Consider the following 22858-nt stretch of genomic DNA (forward strand, 5'->3'; position numbering starts at 1 on the left):
GTCATGTTTGCCCTGAATTTTTCTGAAAAAGGTTTGCTACCTTCTTTCGTCCTTCCTTCCCAATTTTACATTAGGGAACCCATCTTTTGAAATATTCAGGTACTTCTTTCTGAAATATCTGGTTTTGATCCTGCAAAATAATATTCAGATATAAGACGGAAAAGTCGAAAATATGAGTTATCTGAAAGGATAACAAAAGGAAAAAGAATAGAAATGAAGAGGACAGAAAGGAAAAATGTTGCAGTGCACTTCTGCAACGAGGTAAATAATAAAAGATCACAATACATGGCTTGAAAAAAAAAAAAAGGAATACTAGGAAACATTCTGATTGATATCACCATGCATTACGCTTCTTTCCATGTAATACCCGCAAAAGTTTTGGTCATGTCCATATCTAGTTTTCCAACTTTGTTTCTACATAAAAGTAAATGGTTTGCGCTGTCTGTTTAATCTTGAGTTTTAAAATAAATTTTTTATTTATTGCATATATATAGCATTTTGTTTTACAGGGATGGATTTTATGAAGTACAGAATGATCTTATATAGTCTTTTACTTATGTACACCTTTTCTGCTCAAATTGATAAATTACAGAACTTAGACTTACGCTCTAGGAAAGCAAGTTCAAATTCTAACTTGGGAACAGCATTAGAAAAGGCTGCAGTGTTGCAGTCTCCACCTGCGCTTTTCATGGAATCTGGAGCTTTTCTTCTAGTGACTGTATGGCTATATGTACATTTACACAGTGGAATGTATATCTACTTGAGGAGCTGAAATAGGAGATATTTTTTTTTATCTAATAGTGTCCACACAAGAGTGATTTTCATGTGTGTTGTGTGGTAGAAATTGTCAAGAGTATGTTCCAGGCTGTTAGTTCCTTTTGGTGCTCAGTCTGAGTCACTGTTGTGTGTTTTGGTTTTTGCTTTTTTTTTTAAACCAGGCAGCATCTTTCTTGATTTGCCTGACTTAATACTAATAGTATTTTCAGCTTTTGTTTTGTCTTTCCTTAAAGTAGTTCTCATTTGTTAACTAGCTTATTTTTTGAAGTTTAGACAAAAACGGTTTCTTTTAACAGGTTTGTTGCACCAACAGATTTCAGATGTATTTGGATGCATTCTTTTCTCAGATGGCCACATGGGGTGTTTGTACTTTTTGGGAGAAGAACATTTTCAGGAAAGGTGTGCGGTGTGTTTGAACTTCAAACTGAGAGACAGGAAGAGCTTCAGGAGTTTCGTACAGCTATTTCTTACCCCTTTGGTGACCTCCTGTGCTGCACAGGTCTTGTGTTCAGAACGCGTGTTTCCAAACCATGTTTCATATGTCACCCAGGCCTTATCTGCAGCTTATGGGCCAAAAGTGTTAGCAAATGTTTTGCTATTCTGCTTCCTCATCTAGATGATAATGATCAGGGGTCTGAGAAGTGATGATGTGCTGCTTTTTTCTTCAGTTTTCTTGGTAAAGGGCCACTTTCCAAATCGTGTGCAGAATGTGCCTAAGTCTACTTCTTATTGCCGGAATTCTGTGTCACTTCATGCTGTTACAGATTTTAGAGTCTGAGCATCAGGAATGGCCTGTTCCTGCATTCATGGAAGTCTTCTGCAGAGTCTCTACTGCTAGTGTGATCTCATGTATGTTAGGTCATACGGCTGCAAGCATTTTCTTGTGGAGATGCAGTGTATTGTGACTGCTTGTGACAGTTCCTTGGAAGGTTTTGATTTAGCTAATCTGAAGAGCCATTCAGTGTCCGTGAGAGAATGTCTTTACATTTTCAGTCCCTTGAACGTTTTGGTAATGGATGCTTTTTTTCTGGGCTAAGGGATTGTGTGAGCAGCTTCAGCAGCTTTCCCTCAGTTGAGGTTCTAATTCCCACATTACTGTGGGAATTACCCCGCGTTTAGTGTGGTTTTAGGCTTGTCCCTAAAATCTTCTAATGGAGGAGATTCTCCAGAATGAGCTAATCTGTGCATCAGTGGTTATATTTTGGGGACATGAGAGAAAATAATGCTAAATAGTGCAAAAAGTACATTTCAGTCATGTGGCAAGAATAATAATGTGGTAATTATGCTGCAGGAAAAGGCTCCAAAATGAGAATATTAAAGAACCTTTGCAGTTTTTGTTGAATGTAGCAAATCAATCTGTTGCTTAATTTCGGGTAATAGTGTATATATTAGGAAGAAAAAATTACTTACTGACTTTGCTGTAGTGGTGGTAGAGCCTTCTTGTTGATAGTGGATTGTATTGACACAGAAGAAGTTATTTCCAAACAAAAAGTCCTTTACCTTGCACTGCCCTCCTAATGCTTTTCCCTGTCTGTTCCTCTTCACCAATTATAAGATAAAAGGCATTGAAAAAATACTAGAATCACTTAATGAGCTCTATGTCAGCCGAATGTGAGGAGAAATATGGAATGTGGGGCTCTTTGTATTTTCTTGTATGTATATTGTCTGTGTGGGTTTTTTTGGATCACTGGACATATCTCATTTGGTGATACACTGTAAACTTTTAAATAAAAAATTTTCAGAAAATTCAATTTTTGAACAGATTTCTTCAGTGTTTTTAATAGCTGCACAATTTTATGAGTAGCTCCTATTTTGGAGGGAACACTTGGAATGGCTTTTATTAAATATTTAAACCAAGAGATAATTAGATAAAAATATGATTTTTTTTCTCCGATGTTTTGGAGGGAAATGTAGCTAAATCATGTAACGCAAGTCCTAGTTAGGGTAAAGTTCAGTATAAGTAGAATCAGCTCTTACAAGAAGAAATTTAACAGGCACACAGCTCCAGCCTTACAAACTAACAGCTTATAGTCTAGTATTCTGTGACTAAGATTTTAAATTGTTATTTTTATGCACCAAAGTAATGATTTCCCTTTTTTTTTTTCTTTTCCCATCTATTTTAAACAGGACCAAGCGAGCTCATGTCCCGCTAACAGAATGCATATTTGAGCTTCCTAATTTGACAGTTCAAGCAACTAGAGCTCAAACCCTTCTTCTTCAAACTATTTATCAGAGCTGGTGTCATCCTGCTGGAAATGTCAGTTCGGTGGTGGTAAATGAAGCTTTACTGAATGAGGTTTTCCAAACTTCAGGTAAATATGTGGTGCTTTTGGTTAAGTATTTATTATGGTACAGAGCACAGCTAGTGAATGTGCCTACAACGATATCCTTTAAATCCAGGTTTTTACTTATAGTAGTTAACAGACAGAATGTTATTTGTGTGTATATGGGTATTTATAGGTTATGCTTAAAATCCAGGATGTAAGCTAAGCCACCAAGCTTCACTCCTTGGCACCAATTTCTGGATGCATTTAATTTTCCTGTACAGGATAATTTTTCCATGCTTCCCTCATCTGAAACATCCACCCTTGCTTACCTTACATGGTGCAGTGTTGTAACTTAAGATCATTCAGAGGTGAAGCTGTTGGAGGAAATAAAAAATACTGGATTATTAAGGGCTTTATTCATCAATGGCATACATTGAATATTTTTAAAGGGCAGCAGGTGTTTCTCATCCAGTTTCATAAATAAATGTTACTTAACTGTTGTGAAACTGCTGCAGATATGCAAGTCTCAGTGGTGATGATATAAACAATGCAGTTGATGACCTGTCATCCTTTTGCAAAACACCCATGGATTTTGGGAGTAAATTAAGAATTTTGACTAGCTTACAGAGGAGACCACAGTCTTCAAGTGCATAAAGGTCATTCAGAAGAAGAGAATATATATTTTTTTTCTCCTTTATATTTCTGTGCAGGCTAGAATCATTTAGACCCAATATTGTTCATCTGTTGCAAATAAACACATAAGAATAATTGAGATATTTTGGAATTTCCATCATTATCAGTCTTGGAGAATGTGTTAGGAATGATTCAGATGTAGTAAGTCATGACTGGAAGCAGAAGGGTAAATTAGACTAGAATGGAAGCCTTTATCAGTGCTATTTTTCTTACTCCTATTTTCCTTTTTCAGTCCTGTTGTTTTTTAAAGCTAAATCTGTGTTGATCAGGTGCAAAAGGACTGTTGTATTTTCAGGTGTGTAACCCTTGGAATAACTGTTTTAAGGGCTTAGTTTTTCCATCTTTCCCAAAATTCACTGATTCCTTGATTCTGTGTGGGTCACCTAAGGATGAGGTTCTGAGGTTTTATTTTCGCCTACTGGTACTTCTGAAGGCAGCACGTTTACAGTCCACACCTCAAAAATGTGAAAATACAGTCATTTGATGATTTTAGTTGGCCTTAGGGTTTGCACAGTTGCAAACTAACCTGATGCATCATTTAACATGTTTCAGTCCTTCAGTTCAATGAACTATGATACAACCGTGCTAACAATGCAGAATACAAATTTGGGGCACACATTTTAAGTACTTACAATAAAGTAAATGAACAGTATAGTACACTTGTTTTGATCTTCTCTTGTTCATGGCTTATCGCTTGACCTGGTAAGTTTTATACTTCTGTAGTTGTACTTCGCGTTAACTAGATGAAGGCAGCTTTGAGTTCAAGGCTATGAAATGATTGCTGTCTACTCTTTTGCCTTAATTGCTGGTATTTTTTTTTTTACTAAGATTCAGCTTAGTTTTTCCAACATAAAACAACAGCTGATGAATGTTCCTTGGGAGTCCTTGATTTGGGTTCCCACCTGCTTTGCATGTCCCCATGCTGCTCTGGGCTTGTGCAGATTGGCATTTATGGGCTGATGCCTCCTGTGGTGGGCCTGGGGGTAGCCTGGCAGGGTATTATTTGGGCTCCGCGTACTGCCATTGTATCTCTGAGCATCTTTGTGGGTGTACAGGTGAGCTTTTATGGTATAACCTAACATACCACAGAAATATCAGCCTTTTTGTCAATGGTATTGTGTTTTACATCTGGTCACAGCTCATTTTTAGCTATGCATAGGAGTGCTACACAAGTACTTGAAGAAAATAGATTTCCATCCTTCTGGTGTTGTGGATAAATGTTTCTTTGATCAATTTTGTGTGAATAATGCAAGTATAAACACACTTGCTTTATTTTCTTTCATAGCTCTTTCCCATTATTCCTTGTCTTTTTCTGATTTTGTTTCTATGAAATTGTAGTGTTCTTGCAGGAAAAATTAACAATATGATTAAAGGTCTCCTTACCTTCACTTTATCCTATTTTCCAGCAGATCTCTTTCTTGAAATTCATTGCTTTCATTCTGCTGTTACAAGAATCATAAACTGAATTTCATGAGTACTGTTGCCCAAACTATCTTCTACCTTTACATTTTCAAACTTTTAAAAGACATCTTTCTAAATAATTAGAAATAGACACATAGCTTTTGTCCTGATATATCTAGATTCTTATCCCCCTGTTAAAAAGGAATAAAAAAGCCCTCCCAAGACATGACGTTATTCTCAAAAAAGAAGAAAGAGCTTATGTAGTTTATCTTCCTATTTTTAATGGTCTGATGAGATTTCCAGCAAATCTGCCTGCTTGCGGTCTGGATCACAGGATTTTACATGTTCTTGATACAAAACCATACCTTTTTGTCCTTCGAAAAACTGTGCCCTCCTCTAGAAATTACTCGAGGAATTTTGAAAATATACTGAGACTTCAAATTTTTCTTCTATATCTGAGACTAGCTATGTGCAAGTAGTAAGCTATGTTTCCCACTTATTTATATAGCCTGCATCTTTCTCAACTGCCTATATCTGTATTGCCACTTTTTGTGTGGTATTGAAGAGAGGGCTATTGGGCTGAAACAGTTGTTGCTGAGCTCCTTATGTCTTTACTTCAGTATTACTTGAACTCAAAAGTGATACCACGAGCCGTTGGATCCTCATAGATCTTTTTTTAGCAGGAATTATGGTCCCTAGTTGTATTGGACGCTTTTTCCAACACAGCCATCTCCTCCAGTTTTAAAAGTGCATCACTGAAATTGTGCTTCTGTGTGCTTCTGCTCCAAAACTTCCTTAAAAACTAATTTAGGCTGAAGGTGATGTAAGGATTCAGAACAAACTCTCAGGCTCTTTCCTGTACAAATTCTTTTTCGGAAATAGATTCATGGAATTACCAGGGAGGGAAAATTCCTTGAAGATTAACACTCTTATGTCCCCCACCTACCTTTGTCCCCCTGCTCTCCAGAAGCTTTTTCTACTAGGAGAAAAACAGTTTCCTCCAGTATTTCATAGTTTGTTGTGTATTAGACTTGCTGTCTTCATCAGATAGGTTGGGAGTTTCTCCTTTGATTAACTTGTCCAAAGGCAAGCCGTCTGGGGAAAAAAAAATTTTGAAGTCTTGAAAGCAAAGTTGTATGTGTTTGGTTTGTGACAGAATTTAAGAATGAGGTGCCTGTACTACTTAAAATTTGTGTTTTTCATACATATTATAAGGTCTGTTATCTTAAAACTACTGGTAAAAACCTGTGTACAGTACTGTGACTAGCTGATTGAGCTCAGAACTTGTGGAGGATGGGTAAAATGAGTATTTCAAGAAGGATATGTGGTTTTTACACTAGATATTTGTTGTAAATATGTTTAGATGATATGCCTTCCTTAGCTTGAGATTAATTCTGCCAAAAGCAGATTTTTAATTATAACCAATTTGGAATTTAAAGGTAGAGGGAATGGCTCAATGAGATTTTTGAAAGCACCTAACTCCCTTCATTGCAGTGACACCTTAGCGCTTTCGTAATCCATAGTTTTAAATGCCTACTTGGCAAAGGTTCTTCTCAAATGTCAACTGGTATTTTTGGGGTTCAGAGAAGCCAAGACAATTAAAAAAATTGAGATAAAGACAATGAAACTTATTTCTTGAATGAATAAGCTTTACCATTAACAATTATAAAAAAGATTCATACTGCCTAATATAGGAGTTGTGCAAGAACAAAAAGAATAGGAAACTTAAAATAATAGATGGGAATACAAAGTGACAATGCGAAATAAGAAATAGGTAAATAAAACAGCTGCAAACAACTGTTTGCTCTATTTCATGGGTCAAGAAAAAGACATTATTAACTTTTTGATAATGTATTACATCTAAAATAGGCAAAAAAAAGAACGAAAGCGATCTTCAACTCACACATAGCTCTTTGGAAATTTATGTTTGTGTTTTGGTTTTATTTTATAATCATTTTGGTATATAAGCACAATAGTATGTTTCATGTTAGTTAAATAATAAGTTGGTTCTTATGCTTGCACGTGCTTGTGTAACATCCCAATTTTGCATTTCATCCACTATAAATGTGGAAACAAACACGGATCTGAAATGCATCATGCTTTCTACGTTTTTGCAAGTAGATGTATTGATGTTAATAAAATTCTTTTACAGTTACTGTTATACAATATATTTTTTTTTAAAAAAATAAGGGTACCAAATACCAAAATTTTAGGAAAATAACGGCAGTTAAGATCTCTCAAATGTAGAGTGTAATTAATCCTGTGGAGTAATTTTACTGTGTATTTTTTCATTATTTGTAAGTAGGTACCTGAAGCACTCAGTTACTAACCATTTCAGCCTGCCAAGAAAACATACACAGTCACACATGGCTTTAGTTTACTCTGGAAAACTGGAACTTGCTACCACTTTTTCCTTGTCCTATTCAGGTAGTTCATTATTTTGTTGACAGTTCGGTCCCATTAATCTGGTATTTTTGGGAAAATTGCTTGCAGACCTTACGTTTCTCTGTTGAAGGTGATCAAATAGGCATTTGAATCCCTCATGTAAATGATGTTTTAAAGTTAAAATAAAATCTACTTTCCAGAAAGTAACTGTAAAACTATTTTATGCAAGATTTCATGTGGGATACCTTAATGGTTGAATAATAAATTTTACCTCATAAAAATGAAATTCAATAATACAGTAGCTTTCTCAGCGCGGTAGCATCTGGTTGAATCTCATGAGAGCCAATATTTTCCAACTCATTAGGATCATGTCGTTCTGTATGTCGTCAACATTGACTTAGCCAAGCTACCTTTACTTACATAACCGCCAAACTATTAAATAGGTCTCTTGTGGAGTGAAGTCAAATATTCCTCCTATTTTGCTTTTGCCTTGGAAGAAGAGAAGAAAATGTACATACTGTAACATTTAAACATCTGGTCTAAACCACATCAGGGTAACACTGAGGAAAGTAACAGGATTCAGTATTCTTCCCAGGTGTACGTATAAAAAAGGGTTGTGGAGCTGCTGCATAGTTCTTTTAACCACCTAGGAAAAAGACTGAAATGAGTGACTTGCCTTTCTAATACCTCTGCTTTTAAAACTACTTTTTTCCTCTTACCTGCTCCCCTGCCACCAAAACCCCAAATCACAAAACCCAGCGAAAGCCCAACATTTGGAAGTTTTGTGGTAATGCACATTGTTAAGCTCTAATCGCTTCCTTGCAGCATATTGGCATTTAATCTCGGTTCCACATAACATGGCCAGTTTTGGCGTACATTTTGAGGAGTATAACTTAAACTTTCTGTTTAAAATCGAAGTGTAAGAGTGTATTCTCTTAAGTAATTGCTTAGGAGTGGCAGGACACAGCTGTATGAAACTTGCACAGTATAAAACAGTTGCAGGGGTGATTGTACCCACTTGTGTCCTCATCCTTCATGTAGGCTTCTGAATGCAATGTGTAAATAGTATTATTTTTATACATTGTACATTTCTGTGAAAGTCTGGCAGATTATTGACTCTAATTTCAGATGGAAACGGAGTGTTGATAAGCAACCTGGGCGCAACTTGTTTTTTATCTTAATTATTTGAGCTTAATATAGTTGTGTATAATCTTTTATTTCCTCTTATTGTAGATATTTTCAGTGGTATTCTTAAATCATGAACTGACTTATATTGGACATGGGATAGGTGTGACATTTTATCACTGTAATATGTAATCGGTGGGGTTTAGCTTTTTGAATTTCTTCTTAATAAATACGCTGCCTGAAGAAATGATTCTGTAGTGGCCTGAAATGAGGAACTAATATATGATGTAAGCATGTAAACCAGTAATTATAATTGCCTTTTTATTTTTTCCAGTCTAATTAATATACACTAATAAGCTTTGCAATTGAAAAATACAGCATTCTGATGAAAGAATAGTGGTAGGCATACTTAAGGCATTCATACAAGCTTAACTCTGATTTATAATGTTGTGCTAAAGAATCTAATGTACTTAAAATCCACTTGAGACTTTTTAAACGTCTGTTGTGGTGAAAGTAAATATATATATATATATATAGTGTCAACAGCACAGTCAAGGAGGAAAAGAAAAGCTGAAAAAAATCAATTGTTTGTGAAATGAATTAAGTATAAACATGAAATCTATAGATACACTTAAATGTATATAAGCTGCTTCAGTTGAATTGTGTTTCAGAATTGCAGGAGAGCTCAGTTCAGCAGGTATTTTGAAATTAACAGCGAACTCTCATTGAGTATGTTGGTGGGCTACCAAAAACAAGACACCTAAGCTTAGAGCTATAAATAGTGCCCTTCCTCCAGAGCCTGTAGTTTATTTGCACAAATAGCAATGGAAGCTGTGACTGAGAGCACCTGTTTTGTTTGTTCAGCTGTTAGCTTTATGTTATTTCTTGTTCTATTAAGAAAGGTGTGTTTGGACAGCAGGGAGGTAGGCTGCCTTTTCGCCTTGTTTTAGCTGTCATGTTACTGCATCAGGTGAAAAACTCAACAGGGAGGCTGAGGTAGTAGCTTCTTTTCTAAGAGCAATAGAGCACGTTGAGACTAAGCTACTGGTGTTCAGCGTTATGACATGGGAAGATGACTGGGAAGAACATAAATTGTGAATTGGCCGCATAATAGGAACTGGAAAATTTATGAGAAGAGCTCAGAGCAGACACAATAAATCTCCAGAGATAAGAGAAGGAAAGATTTTTTTTTTTTTTTGGGGGGGGGGACAGGACGGGGGGAGACCTAGAGAAGTTGTTGTCAAATTTAGAGTGAATCAGGAAGCCATCAGTGGTTGCTGATACAAGAAAAAAGCATGAATGAGAAGGCCATGGTGGTCTTTTGGTGCTCGTGTTTCAAGAAAAAGGTGCAGGCGGAGGTCCTGCAACAGAAGTGCTACCATGCAACAGTCATGCTACCAGTTGCTGAACAGTGCTTTTCAGACGAGCAAAAGGAGACTATTTCTTTGCCCCTGGCAAAAAATAATAGGGTCATCAGAAAATTCAAGTTGGAAGGGACTGCAGGAAGTCTCTAGTCCAATCTTCTGCTATGGTTATGGTCGGTTATGGTCAGTTATGGGATTAGACCAAGTTCTCTTAGGGCTTTATCCAGTCAGGCCTTGGAAATATCCAAGGATAAGAACACTCTACCTCTCTATGCAACCTGTACCACTGCTTGATGGTTCTGACGGTGGGAGTTTTTCCTCCTATCGAAGCAGAATCTTTCTTGTTTCAATATATGACCATTGTCTTTCATCCTCCTGCTGTGCACTGCTATGAAGGGATGCCATTCAGAAGGACCTGGACAAGCTCGAGAAGTGGGCCCATGTGAACCTCATAAGGTTCAACAAGGCCAAGTGCAACATCCTGCATGTGGGTTGCGGCAATCCCAAGCACAAATACAGGTTGGGTGGAGAATAGATTGAGAGCAGCCTTGAGGAGAAGGACTAGGGGGTGTTGGCAAATGAGACGCTCAACATGACCCAGAAATGTCTGCTTGCCGCCTAGAAAGCCTTGACCACATCAAAAGAAATGTGGCCAGCAGGTTGAGGGAGGTGATTCTGCCCATCTGTTCCACTCTTGTGAGACCCTACTGGAGTACTACTACATCCTACTCTGGGGCCCCCAACATAGGAAGGATGCAGACCTGTTGGAGCAAGTCCGGAGGAGGGCCATGAAACAATCGGAGGGCTGGAGCACCTCTCCTGTGAGGACAGGCTGAGAGAGTTGGGGTTGTTCAGCCTGGAGAAGAGAAGGCTCCAGGGAGACTATATAGCACCCTTCCAGTACCTAAAGGGGGCCTACAGGAGAGATGGGGAGTGATAGGACAAAGGGTAATGGTTTTAGATTGAAAGAGGGGAGATTTAGATTAGATATTGGGAAGAAATTCCTTACTGTGAGGGTGGTGAGGCTCCGGAACAGGTTGCCCAGGGAGGCTGTGGATGCCGCATCCCTGGAAGTGTTCAAGGCCAGGCTGGATGGGGCTTTGAGCAGCCTGGTCTAGTGGGAGGTGTCCCTGCCCATGGTAGGGGGGGTGGAACTGCGTGATCTTTAAGGTTCCTTCCAACCCCAACCATTCTGTGATTCTGTGATATAGTGAGATATTCGGAGAAGGAAATGCAAATGCATACAGGTGATACAACACAAATGATCAATAATTTATGTCTACTAACTTTATAGTACTCTCTGTTTATGGTTTCGTGGGACATCCTTTTGTCTTAAAATGTAAACAGAGCTGTTGTGGGCTGCTAAAGCTGCCTGTTATAGGGTTTTGTTCATAAGTTTAATTTTTCAGGGTTTAGTAGTTGCTATTTAAAAATCTTAAATGTGTGCTATCACATTCTGTAGTGCTGCTTCAAAATGTCACCGTTGGATTGAACATAAAACAAACAAATACCGCCCCCCCAGTAAACAAATAATAGCAGATCCTTAACTTAGACTGTATAGGTGAGGTATAATATTTTCATACACACAATCTTCCCCCTTCTCATGGTTCTGTACCGTTCAAGTGAATGCCTTGTATGTGCATTAAAATAATACATCAGCTATTGAATTCCAGCATCCAGTTCGGTTTGGTGTAAGAATCCCTTTCTATGCCATTCATCTCTCCATAATACATCCATGTCTTCCCCTTTTTTTTCCTCCAGTTGATTAAATAAAAGTATTAAATTTCTGTATCAACATGGTTGAAAGATGTGTGGGGATCTTCCCCACTTTTTCATGTGTAAGTGCCAAATATTGTAAGCATTAAAAAAGAGCACAAAGGTAGTGACTAAATTAGGTAATTAACCCTTCTCCAAACTTACTGTAGATCCAGAAGAAAATGTTCCAGGTAGGTTTTCCCACACAAATTGTCACTTACAGATGTTATACTCTTACTGAAGATCTTTTCCTGGAAAAACAAACAACAGTATCTTCAGGTTTATGCATATAAGAAGAAAAAGGTAATGAGAAAAGATTGTATTGTATCACTGTGTTGCACATTTCATTCAGTCTGAAGTAGTTGGTTCTGTTTGTAATGCTGTGTGGGAAAGTAGTTTTGTTTATAACAAATAACAATGTGGCAATATTTTTTTTTGCTATTGTAGTGTTAAAGTTAATAAAAATGCTTTCTGATCCTGAAACAACTTGGATCACTTTAAAAGAAATTGGAACATCTTACAGCATATCTTCCTCCTTGATATTCAGAATGAGAAATTTTGCAGTTTGGAAAGTAGCAGGCTAATTAGATGTTTTGGTCTTGATGAAGCAAGAAATATCAGCAAGGAAATTTCGAATGGAATAGATTATTAGGGGTTGTGAATGAAATGAGTAAATAAGTACATAAAAAAAATTTCCTTGGCGGAACTTCTTGTAGTAAAAATGTGCTTGCTGTGTAGTAGTGATCTTTACTTTAGGGAAAAAAACACAAGGTATAATCAGAAGTAGATAGATTTAGGAATAAGCACCTTTATGAAATATTAAACGTGGTAGAAGGATTTTTTCTGTTTGCAAACATATAATATTAAAGGCTGATCTTGAGCAGTGAGTTTACGTCGTGTGTAGTCTTGATCAAATAAAAGTTGCACTAAATTGAATCATGTGGCAGATTCTGAATATCGGACTGCTGCTAACAACTTATTATAACAGTGCCTACAATACTAATAGTTTACAAAGTACTATTACGCTCCAAAATTACTTTTATTTAATGAGCTCTAAGGAATGACGTGGATAATTACTTTCCATTTGTGGGGGCATTTTAGTTCTTGCGACAAGGTAAGATGATAAAGACCAATGGTATTCTTGCCGTAGAAAGATACCAGAATATTACGCACTGCAATAGCGATTGCTAGTCTGATGCCACACATGATTTATTATTATATTAAATCAGGCTTTTTAAAAAAGCTACTTATGTTGTGATTATTTTAGACCTAGAGATTATAGATCCAAATCCCAGTTTGTAATTGCATGGATATTCAAGAAAAAGATATTATTCTCTAGGATGATATTTTGTGGTAGAGTTGTTAAGCTGTTGAAATGCAGACTGTATGAGGAGTGATGGTTGTGACCCTTGGAAAAACATTCTTTACTGCTAGTCCACCTCATAGTCATAGAATGAAATTAATGCAAGATACGTGTAACAAGGTAATGGTAAGGACAGGAAGTGTATTTTTACTGGAAATTACTAACCTACAATTAGAGCAGTGCTTTGACCATGAATTCTTTAGATTAGCATTATGTGTCTAATGGTGGGCAGTTCTTTTGGAGAAAAATTCTACCAATGGTAGTAATAGACAGTCACATAAAAAGGTAGTGACAATAGGGCAGACAGAGTTAGTGAAACATTGGATTCTCAGGAAACTATAATCAAGAAAAATTTACATTAACATTTTGCAGTGTCCAGAACACTTTTTGAGGGGAATTACTAATGAATAAATGAATAAGGGGAGGTGGTCTGTTATAGTGTTATTTAATGGTACCTAGTGAATGTCCCTTCTGTTTGTGTGAAGTGTAATAGGAGAACTAAATATGGCACAGCAGATGTAACTGCTTTGATCTTGCTTTGAAGTGTTGTACTATTGTAGGAAAGTATTCCTTACTTCGCAGTATTGTTGATGTACCTTTTTTTCCCATGAATAAAAGATTGAAGCTCTAAAGAGATGTCAGAGTTCTGTGTATTACTACAGCTTCTGAATTTTGGGAGCTCTGTTTTATACAAAATAAGAGCTCCTACATCTGCTTAACATCTTCCAAAACATACTTTGTAACTAATCAATTTGCTGCTGTCAATTCAGAGGAAGTAATCAGACCTATTTCCAGAAACACCTTTGTTTTAGTTGGAGATCATATAAATAAGCATAGTGCCCAGTCTGAGATTAGCTTCTTTCTGTTATGATTACATCATAAGGCTGGTATGGATACAGATCAAACCAAATGTGTGTTTTGCTTTTTCATCTTGTTTTTCTTTTTCACCCTCATTTTTTGGCTTTATTTTCTTTGTTTCAATGGCAACATGATGAATAAATCCAGATATAACACCTTCTCATGCTGATTTCTCCTGTATTACACCCTGACTTTGCTGCATCTCATTCATGATCTTTTCCTCCTTCTACTGTTTTTATGTTGGATCCCAGGATATTTGACCCTTTTCTTCTTTATTGGACAGCTTTGTTCTGATCTTTTTCCTTTCTCCTTTTGATTTGCCACTTTTTCAGCTTTTCTTTAGTGAACAGTTAGGTATGAAGGGATAAAACTGTCTCTTGCATGGTAACTTTAAATGTTTTTCTTGTTAAAGATGCTTTTTTCTGAACTGAGGATTCTTGTAACAATTTTTCATCCCCCTCATTACGGGGCATGGAGAGTGACTAGGTAGAAAATACAGAAATTAAGAAATGCAGCTCTCGGGTAGTGTTATAGAAATGTTTTAAATCTAGACTGATGCAAAGGGTTTTTTTTGAAGTATTCAGTAATTTTTCAAAGTTTCCAGTTTAAGTTTTTTCTGTTGGAAGAAGAAAAGCTTCATTACTCCAAGGAGTCTGATCTTGTTAAGAAACTACATTTAGTTCCTTTTCATATGAATTGTCACCTTAGCAGGAGTATGTTGTAGTCTCTCTGCTTTCTGAGAGAAGTGAGTACTAGATGATTCAGAGGAAGATGGAAGAATCCCAAGGCTACAGGAGCTTGCACCTCTGCAGAGGCTTTGAGTTCCCTTCTTACGCTAGATCTCTTGTTTTTACCTGGCTTGTGTGACACACCACAGCTGGATACAGCAATTCTTTTATGCCAACTACTTTATTCTTGTATTAGTTAGCATTTTTCATTCTCCTATATGTAATCTCACATTTGTAATAGAGGCAAGACATCTTTAGGTATTTTAGTAATTGGAATTAGAAAAATGTCTAAAGAAAATTAATAATAAGTAGAAATACTAATAAACTAGTCACAACTACAAGCTGACCAAGAGGAGCTTCTTGATGCTGACTTGAAGAGCTGTCTCAACTTCCTATTTTAAGAAGTCAAGGAGTCCTTTAGACTTCCATTTTCATCTGTCTTCCAAAATGTTTTTCTTATCTTTTTACTGTCTTAAAGAAAATATTTTCTGAATAATCCCTTCTCTGGTATCTCTGTATCAGCCAATGTAGTGTGAGCTCAGTGTACTTGGAAGCTATCTGTTGTCTTTTGGTTTCAGATTATATAGCAAAAAAAAAAAAAAAAAATTCCTCTAAATGTAGCTATACCCCACTGATAGCTGGGTCCATTCAGCTTTCTGACTTTGTATTTTCTGATATTTCGGCTGTCAAAGGGCTATGTTAAATTCTGTTCTCCCCTTTAACATATATATCAACACGTCATCTCAGAAATCCAGACCTCAATTAAATTTTGGGATGCAGAATTACACTCCTTCTGAGCACCTTCAGATTTGTTACCACTGTGAAGAATTAGCCATCCATCTGCAGCAAGTGTCAGCAAAAGGAGGAGTTAAATAAGAACTTAGTTCAGTTGTTTGCTTGGTAAAAAAGAAAGTTTCAGACTTTTACACTTCCAAGGGATGACTAGAGTTAAAAATAAAATAGGTGTTTTCATAGACACTTTGGGCATCCCATGAGTCTGTTGTGATTTGCTATCAGAGGGTGAGTCCATTTTTACTCAGTAGAACGGAGACAAGTGGCAGCCCTGCCTGCCAGAAGGGAGCAAAGTTTCCTCTTTCCTTCCATCCAAAATGTACCAGATCAAAAGGTTGGGTGTTTTTTTTTTTTTTATTATAGCCTGTTACAAACCAAGGAACTGTGAACAGAGAGGATGATTGATTATTTTATTGTTTTTTAAAGGAGTTGTACGGTCTTTCATGCTTCCCAGGATTTACATGCAATTTTTGTATGAGTGCTTGACAGTGAATGTTTGCTGTTGTAGGTAGTTATGACTGTGTGTTTGGTGTGCTCTTGGCAGTAAATGTTTGACAGGCAAGTTTAGAATTGGAGGGTATACAATGTAAAACACCTGTTAGATATCTCTTGTACTTAATATTTTTGCAGATTCTTCTGGAGTCCCGCTTAGCTTCTAAAGAACATAGTTTTTGCGTGTATTCAACAGCTTTTCAAAATGCTGTGAAATTGAGTTATAACAAAGATAATGTACAGCTCAGAAGGCTGAACTGCACTATTCTGGGCATGGTCTTAACAAATTGCATCTAAAAACATACTGTTTGTGCCAACAACCAGATCACTTCAGAAACATTAGGAGTCTATAGATATTTACGTCTACTCTTTTAAGACTGGCTATAAGCTTTAAAGCAAAGCTTTGAGGCACTGACATAACAGCATTTGCCGTTCTGTTGAAAGCTCATGTGATTGCGTCTTGCTATAGCGCTCATAGCTCCTGGTTTCATCAGTTAACTCTGTATTCCGTCCACTGGGCTTAGATGAGGTGGTTGTGATCAGCAAAGTGCTAAGCACTTGATCTTCTGTCTTTCAAGAGAGCTTTTTATAAAACTTGCTTTGATGTGTACTTCGTGTCCAGGCTACTTTCCCAGTGGGATCACTTTTATGCTGCTATCTATTCGTATGTTGCAGTATCCCATATGTTATCAATGAAACGCAGCTTGCCAGCAGATTTGTGCTTATTACCAAGATAGTACCTCTACCATATTCATCAATAAGAACAACTATTTCTTTAATTCATAAAATTTACCTTCTGTGAATTTGCACAAATGCTTGAAAAACTCTTTGCATGTGCAGAATATTCCCTAAATACAGGAAAAAAATCTAGCTGAAAAAGGGAATACTAATGGACTTAAACTATTGTTATGATCTCAGTCTTCCCATCTCATGCCCTCCCAGTTCCTTTGCTGCAAATTTGTCTAAGTTTGAATATAAACCTTTAGGGGAGCTTCTTTCTAACAATGTCAGTAAAAGCTGTTCTAACTTAAAAACTGGAGGGGAAAATGATCAACAGAAAAGAGTTGGTGACCAGTTTTTAGGGCATTGCAGGAAGCACTAAAAAGTCCACATGTATGGTTGTGAGATGAAACAAAAAAATACTGTTCAGAGCATTCACTGAAAAACATTTTTTTTCTGATGTTCATCTATCCAGCATTCAGTCAGATGCTGCATTTGCTATGGCAGCATTTGATGAGAAAATTGGGCTGCAGAAAAAGAAGCTGCAGACTTTATAGCAAAATACCTTGAAGCACACGTACAAGTAAATTGGATGATTTTCTAGAGAACTACACTTGTGTATGTCCCTCCCTGTTACATTCTGAAGCTGGTCTGAGTTATGAAGGTTGTCATTTAGGTTTCTATAATATTGCCCAGTCTTTTCTGGAACCCATCTAACTGTACAAATGCTTCCAGGGTGAACATGAGGCTATATTTTATTGCACCAGGTGGCTTTGTTTTTAGGCTTTCCAAATGGTATGAGTATCTGTATGTTAATTAGGTTTTTTGTGGGATTTTCTTTAATTTTCCCTTGGAATTCTTTTTTGGTGTAATGCAATAAGATTTCTCTGTGTGTAGAATAACAGTTTCTCGGTGTATATATCACATTCCTTGATCTCCTTTGCAGTCTGTTCTTTCAGTGTCTTACTTTTAGTTGTTTGAATATAATTGAATGCATTCTGATAACATGTTTGTTTCCTATGCGTTTATAGTACATGAAAAGTTTCTACCGCAAAGAATGAGTAAACTTGCAGCTTTAATAAGCCAGCCTGAGTATTACTTATTTGGAATTCCAGTACACACTTCATGTATGAAAGTATAAGCTTCTGATAGACACAGAAATACTGCAGAAGTCCATTTGAAAAACTTTACAAAAAATGTCAGGAAAAAGAAATTATTTGAAGGTGGCAGGATATTGAAAAGATCTAATGGTGCAAAGAGAAGATTTAGGTTTCTGGGTTTCTTCTGCCTGGGAAAGGAGCGGCAAAGGGGGATCTAACGCAGACACCCAGCACCTGCAACAGTGTGATTCACTCTTACAGGGCAGCTGCTGAGAAGCTTGGTGTGTCACCCCACTGTCACCCACTGTGATGGCGATGCAGTCAAGTGCCCCAGGGCAGGTAAAAGGGGCGTCTGTTTGGGCCCCCCTGCCAGACTGCTGGGGGATCCCAGCCAGGACAGAGCTGGCCCCAGTCCAGACTGATGTTATGGTCCCATAGCATGAAATATGGACAGTAATTAGGAGGAGAGCCTTAATATGTGAATGTTCTCTGCATCAGTGAGCAGGACTACAGCTGTTGGTAGACTGCTGTTCCTCTTGGAGCTAAGAATCTTGAATTTGATTACAGCGGTAGAATCAAGGGTAAGAGATGAATTTGCAGTGGCTGGTGACTTACATGCAGAAATGAATACTGGCTCTTCTCAAGCAGAGGTAGGTGCTCTTTGAAACCAGGATGAAATGGTGATTGTGTCAGACTTCTTCGTGTGGTGGTTTAAGATGTTGTATCAAAAAGGTCAGAGTTGCAATTTGTTTGTTAACCTTTCTGAAATTTGAGGAATAGTCTTTTAAGCAACTCTTCTTTAAGGCTCGCTTTCCTCTTTTCTGTCCTGCAGCGTGACTTGAAATTGCTGCCCAAAAGAGCAGTGAAAAATGAGCAGATACAATAGGTAAAATAGGGCCATGTGTAAAACTTTTTAACCAGCTCTGACTTTGATTTATTGCTGTTTTGAAATTTTATTCATTAATAATATCTTGTGTAATAAGTTGTAGAGGTCTTTCTAGCATCTCGTGATCTAAAGGGAAAAAGATACGCCCTTCACTTCTGTAAAACCCACTTCAATTTTCTTATACACTTACGAGTCACGTTCTATTTCACTGAGGTAGCACAGAGCTCTTTTTAGTCAATTAGAAAATTACTTCTTAGTGTGTTACACTTAAAATTACGGTTCAGAACCAAAGTACCCTTATGAGTGCTTCCCTGTTTGCACACAGCTTGCCACATGGAGCTCAGAAACTTGCTGGCCATAGCATCAGGATGCTTTCTTCTTTTTGTAAGCCCACGAATTATTATTTAAACAAAAAAAGCTAAAATATTTATGATTTCTATAACTCACTTTTTTCTTTTACCTATATTAAATACACATATAGCCTTTTGGCTAAGTCTTTGTATTCAAGCGGGGAATATCTTTTCATTCTTTGCCATTTTTTGTCTTTGCTTTCACTTAGTTTAAACATGTAAACCAAAAAAGCATAATGCTGAGAAATGGTTCCATGGTTGTCCTACATCAGATTAGTGCTGCACGTTGTCTTGTCCTCCCAGAAGCCTCGAAGAACAGTTTGATCTCTGAATGCTGTTCAAGTCAGCATTTTGGCATTCGAATAGCTGTTGATCTTCTTAAGGCTCATGTGGACTTTGGAGTGGGAGATGAAACTTGTAGCAGAAATTACTTGCATGCCTGGAAGAGTTGCTTTGTAAGAGGCAAATCTACCGGGTTTTGAGGCAACTGCATCATGTATTCAAAATGAAACTATCCTGTCTAGCAGATTGAGGTGTAACAAGTTCCAGTAACCAAAACAAATTCCAGTTAAAAGATGCTTTTTTACGTTGACAGTAGTTAAAGACTGCAACAACTTAGTGAGACTGCAGGGTTGTTGTTTTTGATAGATTCATGCTGCTGTTAGAATACAGGAGGGGAATCCTGGATGATCACAAGGCTTCCTTCTTTTCTTTTTTATTCTGTGTTATTTGATGCTTCACAAATTCTTTTCTGGTTGAAATGTTATTTCCCCCAGATCTCCTAACTGGAGCCAGCTGATTTCGGAACTATCCTCTTGATCAGGCTGTGTCTCTTTAATGCAGTTGACCCTTGTTAGCTTTTGGAGCTGGAGTTGTATATTTTGCTATTGGTTTATATTTAATTTGTGTCTTGTTGTGTATATGTTTTCTTTATATGAGGCTTCTGTTCATTCTGTTGCATATTAACTTCGTAGGTTTATCTGTAGTGAGTGGTGACTGAAAAATAAAATGTTCCATCAGTATTGTGAGAATCCAGGCTTACAATACCAAATCATAAGAAAAGCTTATGAAGCTTGCTGACTGTGACCTGTTATAGAAGTTGGCTCATCTTTCTTTTGCTTTACTAGTTGTTTTAAATACAAGTTACTAGATGCTGTTAGGATAAACCCTATGAAACTGACAGAAGTTAAATAAGTGTAATGTAATTTCCTGATGATTGCCATGTAATTCATCAGTGTAATATTGAGACTAAAAAACCCTCCAAAAATGACAAACATATTCTGTTTTATAGTGACTCAGCTATTTCATATGCTACTGGAAAAATTCTTTACCTTCTTAGGAAGTTATCGAGCAACAACTACTGAACAGTTATTTTTATATGTATTTCCAGTAATTCAGAGATATATTGTAATTCTAGACACTGGCAAGAATGAATCTCTCCTTGTAATTTAAGATAGTTGGTTTTCATTGTGAGGTTTTTATACTTAGCTGACTGCCTCCGATATTTTTTCTGTTTTGCACAATTTCTCTTTGGCAAAGGAAACTTCCTGATAATAATAATAACTTTGAAAAAATCTATAAATATAAAAATGTTTCAGCAGTGTTCTGCTTGCTGAAGCTGTTCTGTGGAGGAGATGGCTTGGTTTTGTATGATTTCAAAGATTTGTAACATGGTGGTTGGTACTTTTTCCTTGCTACAAAAGTTAATGGGTTTATGAACTGCCATATAATGTGGATTGAATCATAGAAAGGTTAGAGTTGGAACGGCTCTTAATAATCATCTAGTTCCAACCCCCCTGCCATGGGCAGGGACACCTCCCACTAGATGGGGTTGCTCAAAGCCCCATCCAGCCTGGCCTTGAACGCTTCCAGGGACGGGGCATCCACAGCTTCTCTGGGCAGCCTGGTCTAGTGCCTCACCACCCTCACATTACCACTGAGGAATGCCACTTGTCACTGGTCTCCACTTGGATATAGAGCCGTTGATCATGACCCGTTGAGTGTGACCATCAAACTCCAATTCCTTATGCACCAAGTAGTGCATATGTCAAATCCATGTCTCTCCAATTTAGAGACAAGGATGTCATGTGGGACAGTGTCAAGTGGTTTGCCCAAGTCCAGGTAGATGATGTCAGTTGCTCTTTCCTTATCCATCAACACTGTAACTCCATCATAGAAAGCAACCAAATTTGCCAGAGATTACTTGCCCCTAGTTAAGCTGTGTTGGCTGTCACCGATCACCTCCTTATTTTCCATGTGCTTTAGCATAGTTTCCAGGAGGATCTGTTGCTGGGCTCAGAGGTGAGAATGACTAGCCTGTAGTTTACCTTTTTAAAAAACGGGGGCTATGTTTCCCCTTTTTCCAGTCAGTGGGAACTTCACCAGACTGCCGTGGCTTCTCAGTTATGATGGATAGTGGCTTAGCAACTTCAGCTTCCAGTTTGAAGTTGGGAAGGTAAAATAACTTCTTCACTTTTGGTCCTTGATATGGGCAATCAACTTTATTAGCCTTGGCATTGAAATGTGTCAAATGAATTCCTTAAGCCTACTGTGAGTTGTCTGTGTTTTATCCTGCTTTACACAGTACAAAATAATGCTGTGCAGTGCTACTATTTTTATACTTTTATTTCCACACCTGTTTCTTTGTTAAAAAATACTCAAAACTTCCAGAATATATAAGTACAATAGAGTTGTCCTTCAGATCATTCTCATCTGTGTTAAGAAATGTTTGATATTTCAGTTGTAGGACTCTGTTTCCCAACAAAAGTCACGTGACATCAGCAGTGAGGTGCAATAAGAGCTCCCTTAGGATTACTTTAAATAGAATGGAAGACGTTGGGTATATAAGGTTGTGTGGCCTTGAATGTGATTTTTATTTGATATATGAGCTGTGACATAGCTATTGCATGACTGAGATGTGCCTGTAAGCGATGTAGTGTACAGATGGGGTTTCTCTGAAACAAAGCCAGCGACTAAATCTGAATGTGCTCATTTAAAGGGTAAAGAATACTTCATAAAACATATGGAAACATTTCTATGTTTTTTCATTAAATAGGCTTCTTACTCCTTATGCATTCTTTGTGATTGTTCATGCTAATATGTCATTTACCTGAATCAAGACTGCCTATGCATCTGTTTGGTTTAGTGACATTGGTATAACGTAATGAGTATTTTCTTTAGAAAATTTTCTATTTTATTATTTAAGAATTTTTCATCATTTCAAGCGTGAAATACTCCTTTTCACAGACCTGTTGGAAATAACCTTACTGTTAGGCATTGCAGAATACAAGATTTAGGAAGAATATCAAATGATAATAACTGGGCAGTTACACATTATGATTTGAGTGACATGGTTATTGGGATCCACCGAAATTAAAGCCAGGGTTATATACATTTGAACACGAGATGTAGACCAAATTTATCCAAAGAGGATCTCACTCTTCAAAAGGACAGATGCTGAAAATGTGCAGGAATCATAGCAGTCCGTGACTCAACAGGGACCTTGTGTCATGCTGTGTTAATAGGAGCTAGTGAGAATTTTGTGCATGCGGTAACAGAACGATAAGTAAAAATATGAATATATAAACATACATTTTGTATGCAAGGTTTGTAAGGTAGAAGATAATGTCGAATTTTTTGTAGCTTAAAAAGAAAATCAAAAACTAGAAGAGGGCACAGAGGAGATCTGTAAAGCTTATATGAGAATTAGAGAAAGAGACCTTCAGTTGAATAAGTAAAGAATGCATCTTTGTCCTCTGAGATTTGAAAAATGTACACAGGTGGCACAACTGGGACTCTTAAA

At 37.2% G+C, this 22858-nt stretch overlaps 1 protein-coding gene across 6 annotated transcripts in view; it reads left to right on the forward strand.

The window, feature by feature from the left end:
- VPS13B (vacuolar protein sorting 13 homolog B) overlaps positions 1-22858 on the forward strand; it is a 479916-nt gene that overhangs the window by 104894 nt on the left and 352164 nt on the right. For all 6 annotated transcript variants that reach the window (XM_074577514.1, XM_074577516.1, XM_074577511.1 and 3 more), the window contains one exon: positions 2905-3089. In XM_074577514.1, coding sequence (XP_074433615.1) covers positions 2905-3089 — 185 coding nt within the window. The remainder of the gene's footprint in view (positions 1-2904; positions 3090-22858) is intronic.

The sequence above is a fragment of the Larus michahellis genome, chromosome 2, assembly GCF_964199755.1.
Source record: "Larus michahellis chromosome 2, bLarMic1.1, whole genome shotgun sequence".
NCBI classification, from domain to species: domain Eukaryota; kingdom Metazoa; phylum Chordata; class Aves; order Charadriiformes; family Laridae; genus Larus; species Larus michahellis.